The sequence below is a fragment of the Pempheris klunzingeri genome, chromosome 21, assembly GCF_042242105.1.
Source record: "Pempheris klunzingeri isolate RE-2024b chromosome 21, fPemKlu1.hap1, whole genome shotgun sequence".
Classification (NCBI taxonomy): Eukaryota; Metazoa; Chordata; class Actinopteri; order Acropomatiformes; family Pempheridae; genus Pempheris; species Pempheris klunzingeri.
Genome location: NC_092032.1, coordinates 9,666,721 through 9,675,788, shown reverse-complemented (window position 1 = coordinate 9,675,788; position 9,068 = coordinate 9,666,721). Strand labels below are relative to the sequence as shown.

Genomic DNA, 9,068 nt, shown 5'->3' with positions numbered 1-9,068 from the left:
GCCTGTCGTAACTGTATTTCCTGGCATTCCTTTTGTCCGATAGAACAGATCCTATTCATCTGGCCTGCATATATACGCACAGATGCATGCACACACAGCTAACCCACGGCCGAACGTCGGTCTAACATGTCAACATTTTGAGATAATTCCTAAACTCAAAGTCAGACATTTAATGCAAAAAAATGTGAGCTGACTGGTGAATGATGTAAGACTCAAGTGTTTGGCAAAGAAACAAACCGACTGCTCAAGTCTGAATGAGTAAAGGCTCACGGTTCCACTCATACCAAATGAAAAGAAAGCTGCCGTGCTGAGCTAAACCGACCATGGAGTGTCATGATTTCCCATCATGCTCTGAGAAACCCCTCTCTGCCCTCGCTCAGAAAGGAATGTCTCATACAATCGAATGTCATAAGATTTAAACATAAAGTTTCTCTATTTCACACATATATAATGTAATGGACAGACGTATGATATCGTAATATAGATCAAAATTTTTTCTATGTATTGGACTCTGAATAAATCTTTTGAGAAAAAGAAAGAAAATAACACAAAATATTGTATTTACAAAGTGACTTTTGGCATTCATATTCACCTCTATGTATGTATGTCATTCCTCAGGTATGAGTATGGACAGACTGGTGCAACCACAGCCTGATAAATAAAAAAAAAAGGGGGTTGGCATGTTGATTTGATCATTTTTGATAAAAGATTTTTGTTAAAAAATAAAACAAAACGCAACAGAGACTGGCAATAAATCTGTGCTATCACACGACCCAGTAAGTATAATTATTTGTCATATACAGTATTCAAAGAACTCCTGAAAACTCCCAAGCACGATACAAAGAAGGACAAGCCGGTTAGTATATACATGTACAGTCAGTTACAGCTGTGCTCCGCTGCATAACTGTCCCTCTTCTCTTTCTAATACTCTGGATATATAAAAAAAAACAAAAACAAAGAAACAAACGAAAAAGATTTCTGTACACGTCTTTCCCGCATCCACGCCCTCTCTGGGAGATTATTGTCCTATTGAATGGCCTTTCCTTCGACTCTCCCGTGATTGGTCATTGAATTAAACCTCCTCCACCTCTGTGGCAACTGGTGGTCTGACGAATCACTTCCTCTCTCAAAGTCCCATCATTGGCCGTTAGATGAACCACTCCTTCTTTGACTCGTCGATGGTCTCTGGGTTGTCGGTGCCGATGATGGCCGTGTCAGCTGATTCTCCGGCGGACTCCCCGCTGCCCTTGGCCTCATTGGTGTGGTAGGTTCCTTTGTGACGGAACATGTAGCGGATCAGGAACACCAGAGTGCATAAGATGGTGAAGATCACCACCGCGATGATCCCTGCAGAGGACACAGACACACACGTTATTGTGTATTTTCAGTCACTGCTGCTACTTGGCTTCAACCAACTAACCACCTCTGGAGCAAAGTTTCAAAGTAGAGCTGAAAGAATTTGTCGATTATTCATTCGGTAGTTGACAGACAATACAGCTGATTAATCACCATTTTTCACCCAAAGATGCCAAACGTCCCATGGTTCCAACTTCTCAAATGTGAGAATCTGTTGTTTTTCTTTGTCATATATCATAGTTAACTGAATATCTTTGAGCTTTAGACTGCTGGTTGGATAAAAACAATCTATTTGAATATGTCACCTTAGGCTCTAGGAAATTACAATGAGCATTTTCACTATTTTCAGGCATTTTATGGAAAATATGTTCAGTTGATTGATCAAGAAAATCATAGGCATTTAAGTGCTGTAATATAAATCCACCTCTTAACATCTCAACACTGTGCTCATGAATGACAGTTTTTACCTCCGATGATGGCTGAGTCTCTGTTGACTCCATCAGGAATCACTCTCTCCTCATTGAAGGGGAACTCTGCATCTGGGTACAGCAAGAACGAAGCACAATTCACACCATACATCCACACATAAAGAGACAAAAGACTAAATTCTAAAAACTAACTTGAAAAGCTACTCAGGTCAAATTTGGGCCAAACAGGTGGTCAAAGTGCATTTCAGGGTCAGAAAAACAACACAAAATGTCCCAGTCTTGCTTGCAGCAAAACAAAAATCCCTGGCCTTTTTCAGTAAAAAATGTCACAGGGAATAATTCCATGCACAATGTGTGCTGAATTCTAACTAGAAATTTTTGCTTTGCCACTGAAGCAATGACAGAAACCCGTGTAATGTACAGTACAAATGGAGGAGGGCAGACACACTGCTTGGATTCTTCTGTACTGGCTGCAGCTTCAGTGCGTTTATACATCAGACAGTCGACAGGATGGATACACCGGTGGTCGTCAGCCAAAGGGGATGAGAAGTGGAGTATAGTCAGTGTATTGCTGTATTGTTTTGTGTATTTCATTTAAGAGCCATGACAGGTTAAGAGGCTAACAACAGCTGCTGCTTCCACCTGACCACTATGATTCTCTGTCGGCAGCTATCATCTATTGCTGTGATTCTCGCTGAACGTGGATAGAGGAGCAGGTCGAACGAGCGATGAGAGGTTGAGGTTGAGCGGAGGAGGTGGTGGGTGATAAAAAGAAGAAGTGAAGGGAGTAAGACCATCTGATTCCTATATTGTTTTGTGTTTTGTGTCTGTAATTCCTATTTAGCAATAGGGCGGACAGTACTGCAGTGTATAATCAAACCTTTCGGCACACAACAGCCTGCACACGTGCACACACTCCCACAAACGGCTTCACCCTGGAATGAGCTGTCGGCTATTTCTGCTGCTGACTGCATAGCTCTCCAGGGAAGCACAGAGCATGAGTGAGAAGGAGAAGAGGAGGGTGAGAATGGAAAGAAGGGGTGAAAATGGGAAGCAATAGAGGAGAGGAGGGCAATGAGAGCCACCATGGTCTGTCAGCTGCCTGGGTGTGCCTTTATATAATGTCAGGAATTCATAATATCTGAAAATATGTATAAAGGTAGCAGGATGGGAACTGAGACAAAAAAACAAATTGGACAACATCAATGAGAAGATCACTGTGACTGAAGGATTGATGATTGGCTGTATGAATTATAGATTACTAATCCTTTCTGTGGATGGTGAGAGACCTGACTGTGAGTTTGGATCTGGAGTCCAGATCAATGGACTGGATTGATCTCTGATAGCTGAAAACTCCCAGGTGCACTGTTGGCACCAGGCCTGAGGAAAACGGCTGCATCCACGCTCTGAAATACTACACGCTCGTGAGGAATGCAACATGTGACACAAGAGTCTAGAGGTCTGTGTGTGTATACGGACATGTAAGCGTGCATGTAGATAGAGGTAGAGGTGGAGTTATGGAAGGGACCACTTACAGAGAGAGAGAGAGAGAGTGTGCACAGAGAGTGCCACCGTGAGTTGATTCAAATTAGAAACACATTTTATTTGCAGACGTCAAATGGGTGGAAATTATTAGTCATCATTAAAAGACTTGTGAGTTCTCATGGACTTGTCACCTGTGTTGTCCAGACGCCAGGGATCTGTTGCAGCAGACATTGGTGGGATGGTGAGAGGTGACGCCCCACAGTTGGACTCCACCAATTTGCCCTGGGAAGACACCGGCGAGGCGGCTGCAGGTTGTCTCTCCGGCTGACCGGCTGTCGGCGTGGCCTGGGCCTGTGGAGCGGCTCTGAGCGCAGACTTGAGGGGGGCGATACCGTTGAACTGTACCCGCGACAGACACCCGATGAAGCCTGGGGTGTTGTAGTGCTCGATGAGGACCGGGTCTATGTGTCCAGTTTCTGTGGAGTGAGAGGGAAGCTGGGATCATTGGGCTGTTTTAATGGACTCATTCCATTATTGTTTAATGAGGCCGTCAAACCAGCCAAATGCGATGTTAACTTGTGTGGAATCATGCCCATAAATTTAATTGCTATTGAGAGGAGGAGGAGGGATAGAGAGAGAGAGAAAGGAAGAAAGCAGCGATCTTAAACACTGACTGCAGCAGTTTGTAAAGAGAAACTGTCAGCACCGAGCAACCAAAACACACAAAAAAAGACTCACACTCTGACTGCTCAAACTACTTTGTACACCAACACTCCCAAATTTTGCTGATGCACAGACGCAGTAAAGCAAGACTCTGCAACACCCAGTGAGAGTATGAATCTACGCAAATGAGGAAGGAAGAGAGTTAAGAGGAAAGAGGAGGAACATACAGTAGCATTGACCTCTAAAGTCAAATTAGAGAATGAATGATGATTAATTGATGATTTAACTCCCCCTCCTCTCTAACAGTCTCTCACAGGATGCCTTAGTAGCATACAATTTGGCTTTTGTACGTTTCTAAAGCAGGAATCAGCAGCGTGGGTTTCAGTCTCTGTGGCGCACAGAGAGGACAAACAAGATACTTAATTTTCAGTATAATCCACACATGTTGCTCTTGCTACTCTTTCAAGCTTTGGTCATTAACTGTACGAAAACTGTCTACTTGTCTGGCTGTCCAAACATCCTGGTAATGTTTGCACTGCAGGCTGTCAAACACAGACTGATGCTCCAATGTGCAATGTTTTTTATCTCTGAGTCACGGTCTGCTTCTCTCCCCTTTTGATTTTCATTTTTCAAGGAGAATTACATCAACATGCATAGACAAGCTGGTACATTAACCAAAGCCTGAACTTCAGCTGGCCTACTGAACTCCAAGTCCAGCCGGCGATATTCCCACTCAGTCTGTGGATCATATAGGCTGTTTACAGCTTACATGCAGCATATGTTCCAGTGCTGGCAAATATAGATTTTTTTTGTTATTTGGAGCTGAAAATGTTGACTGGAGACTTATCTGTTCTCTCTGGGCTGATTTGGCCCTGGGGGCACTCATTAAAAACAATCTAAAGATGTTAAATCCACTCAGAATCATTCAGAGTATTCAAACAATGCTTGTCTAATGTAAGCTCACATTAATGGGCACATCAATCAACTAAAATGCTGCTTGGTGCGTTTAATCACTGCAGTGCTTTCTTACATCAGTAGAGACAGTTAAAAGATGATTTTCCTCCCAGGCTGTTCACACACACACACACATAACTGCATAGACGATAAGAGACGGGAGAAACTGCAGGCAGCAAAGAAAATTAAAGGAAAAAAAAATCCGTCAAAACACCTACAGCTCGGTAAAGACATTAAAGCTGCATAAAACAAACATCGACAGACACGCTCCACTCGAGCTCAAACCTGGACTGATTTCAAGACAGGAAACCTTCAAGTGCCTTGAACACTGCAAAACATCTTATTCTTACACACAAACTCTGGCTGCCTGTGTGAGGACAGCTTTTAATGCCTACATGCATGGCTGCTCTGCTGCTTCATGACTGTGCCACACCCAGAAGGAACTGCTGTTTGGACCTGCAGCAAAATATGAACATGGGATGACTTACTAAAGCTCTGTGAGTGTGTGTGTGTGTGTGTGTGTTTACTTAATGAATCATGTTATGTCAGATGATGGGGTTCTGAGTATCTGGACATGGCTTATAATGTAATTCTCTCTCTTTATTCCAGTCTGATGGGTCCAATACAAGTGTGTATGTGTGTGTATGTGTGTGTGTGTGTGTGTGTGTGTGTGTGTGTGTGTGTGTATAAGTGTTTGTCTTTATACACTATTGATTGTGCTTCCAGGAATAGAGCTCAGCGCTATCTGAGTCTTCTACGTATCCATCATCGGACCGGACCTCATTCTGACACTGGCATCGTGTGCATATATAATGTCTGCATACTGTATCGGAGTGTGTGTGTTGACAACTATTGTTAGATCCGGGATGAGGCACTGATGCTGTTCTTATGCGTGCTCAGACTGAAGTGTGGCTGTGTGATGAGGCACTGGTCAGCCCTTTTTGCAGGAACAGAAACAGTCTGATATCAGTCACTTCACACCTTGAAAAATGTTGTTGATGTGTGGATTTGCATATGCGTGGGGGTGTGCAGAATAGGTGGAGAGACAGACACACGCAGACACAGCAGGGAAACAAGTGCCTCTCAGCATTATATGGAGGACAGTGAGCCGAATACTAAAAGCAACAGTCTTATGAATACAGAATATGAAAATGAATACAAGTCCTCCCTCTCCTGTATGCCTGAACATGTGTTGATCACTGCAGAGGCCTGCGTGTGAATACTAATAGGCTCTCTGTTGGGAGTAGAACTGGCTGCTTTGCATACAATGCTGGTGAAGAGTAAATGGCTGACAAGCCTCCCTTGTTTGGTCGATTTTTCTGGGGCCAATGATTTCACGAGGGAGTGTTCCTCAGAATGCAGCGTGTTTACATTTCATACATTTAATATCAACTGAGGCCTGGGTTGTCACTGATGAGAGGCCTCAACGGTTTTAATGAGGTGGCATCATTTTAAACTAACAGAACACATCTAATGCAGTTCAGTATATATTAGCCCTGTAAAATACTGCCTTCGTGAAGTTGTGAATGTTCAGTTTTCAACAGACTGTATTAGACAGGTGTTGATTCAGCTCTATGAAATCTTATATGCATACAACAGAGAAAGGAAGAAACATGAGTAGCTTAGATTATAGTGGAATCAAATATAACCAAACCACGAACGGGGCTTATAAAATTACCATAGTGTTCAGTCCACACATCTCTAATACAGTCTCTTCAAATTATAACCAAGCTGTCCACTCTTCTTGCTAACAGCTACATATTTTACACCATTTAAGCATATTTTCTCCAACCCAGCTACTTAATATTAATCAATATATGAACACGAACATGAAATATCAACTTGTCAACAAAGCCGATCACCACACACTGATCTTATTTTGCTTGTCCTGGTGGCTCATGAAGAGGCTTTCCAGACTGATCAATGAAGCATTTGCAAATACACACTCAGACCAGCAGCTCTCCTCAACACTAATCAGGGTTAGAAAAGAGCAGAGGCTAATCCATTCAACTTGAGACTGCAATAATGAAATGTGCCATCAGATATGATTACAAGCAGGCCGTGCAATTGTGTCCAAGCACATGCCATATGTGACCCCCCTCACACATCCAACTCAAAACACACACACACACACACACACACACACACTCACACACACACACACACACACACACACACACACACACACACACTCTCACACACACACACACAATAGCGACAAGGTCAGCATGTTGATCAGTGGATTGCACCGTCTGATGGTGCGTCACCAGGGTGGCCAGTGACATCACATGAATAATTCAAAGGTGAGGCAGCACCTAAAGCGGTGTGGAGAGGGTTAGTGTGAGGAGAATGGATTGGGGTGTGCTTTAGGGGGAGGGGGGTTGTATAAAAGGGAGAAAAAAAGAAGTTGGACGAGAAAAGAAGGGAGGAGGACTGCAGAACTTGGTGGGGGGGGGGGGCATGAGAGGAGGAGACAGGACAAAGTAGAGGGTCTGGTGTGTGTGTCTGGGTGAGTGGCTGAAAAAAAAAAACACGAGTACGAAAGAAATGGGGTGACAAGAAGGGTGCTCACATGGAAGGGCAGGGTAGGGGAGATCAAACACAGTTGCCATGGCAACAAATGGAACTTGATGCAGGGGTGAGAGAGAGAAAAGAAGGAGGGAACAGGGGGGGTGTATTAATGAAAGTATGATGTATTTGAGACATGAATAGAATATCAATGTGAATCCTCCCACCACATCCTTTGTAATACAAAAACAAATATGTAACATGCAGAAAAGCACACAGGCAAGACACACATGGACACATTCAGCAGTCACGGCTGAAATAACACAGACAGGGACACACCGAAAGAGAGGGAGAGAGAGAGGGAGAGAGAGTGAGAGAGAGGAAGAGAAGCAGATAAAAACTAAAAGTTGAAGCAATAAACACACTAAAAATAATTGGAAAAAGAAAACAGCTGAATGAGAAATAGTGACCTGTACATGTAAGGAGTTCTCAATGCTTTTATATTCTCTTCAAATGTATTTCTGTTTTTTGTAAATTTATTGTGATAAAATTATATCCCAACAATAATCTTCTATACTTCCATCCATTGCAAAGTTTGGCAGTAAAGCCAAAAACTACACATTGACTACACAACTTTTTCTCTTCTCTGGTCCTTCAGTATTTGGTTGCAAGTGCGGTGATCTTCTAAAAACTGTTATGAGTGACATTAAACAAACATGGAGATGAACCAACCATGGACTGAAGGGAATAGTAGATGTATGCCTGCTTGTTTTAGACATGGAAAACACACCTGTGCTTTTGACACCCTGCCCACACTGAGCACACACAGACACAGCACATAGGTGTATCCATCAGTGCCACCTCTGGCTTCCTCCTTGACCAGGATGTCAGGTTGTACAGACGCCAAGCCGAGAAACACAGACATAATAGACGCAGCAGCAAACAGACCAGTAAAATAATCAACATCACACTCTGTGACAGCTCATCTTTCCCTCTGAGTCAGACACACACCAGGGTTCTGCAATCCGATTAATTCAGGGGGTGGATTGCCTTTAAAATTCACAAGCGGCACACGTTTGGCTTCATTTCAAGACGAAAGGCTGTATTTGTCATGTTTAGCAGCAAATCTAATTTACATTTAGAATAACAAGTACTGACAATGAATTACCCAGACTGTGGCCCACTCATCATGTGCAGGAGCAGACACAAATTGAAGACACACAGGTACGCAGACACACACATGCATGCAACTGTAGTTACCTTGGTGGAGTTTGCGTCAGTGTCTGTATACAGTTTGAGACAAACCAGCTCCTCTTCTTTTGCTCCTTCTCTTTTGCGTGGATCTGTTAACATGGACCCACATTGACAAGCATCTCTCTCTCTCGCTCTCTTACTGTCTACCTCTACCTCTCTCTATCGCTCTCTCTCCCGCTGCAGTGCAGTCCCACCCCCACTCAGACACAGCAGCTGGAGAAAAGCTGGAACCCGGACCCACACTGCCACGGATCAGGACTCGCCGGTACAACTGGTGTACAACTGGTGGTGAAAGCCAGGGAGGATGGCATGATGTCATCCTTATACATACACGCGCACGCACGCAGCAGTGACCATGTACAGGTACGTCCATCAAGATTGAAAGGCACTCTCAGATTATAGAGGTTATAGCGTTAGCAT

The 9,068-nt window shown here is 43.5% G+C and overlaps 1 protein-coding gene across 1 annotated transcript in view; it reads right to left on the bottom strand.

Moving 5' to 3' along the window:
* Window positions 1-994: 994 nt before the first annotated feature.
* cntnap2a (contactin associated protein 2a) overlaps window positions 995-9,068 on the bottom strand; it is a 319,930-nt gene continuing 311,856 nt past the window's right edge. Inside the window, exons 25-27 of the mRNA XM_070852601.1 lie at window positions 3,461-3,745; window positions 1,824-1,895; window positions 995-1,347 (exon numbers count right to left, since the gene is read on the bottom strand). Coding sequence (XP_070708702.1) covers window positions 1,148-1,347; window positions 1,824-1,895; window positions 3,461-3,745 — 557 coding nt within the window. The 3' untranslated portion in view covers window positions 995-1,147. The remainder of the gene's footprint in view (window positions 1,348-1,823; window positions 1,896-3,460; window positions 3,746-9,068) is intronic.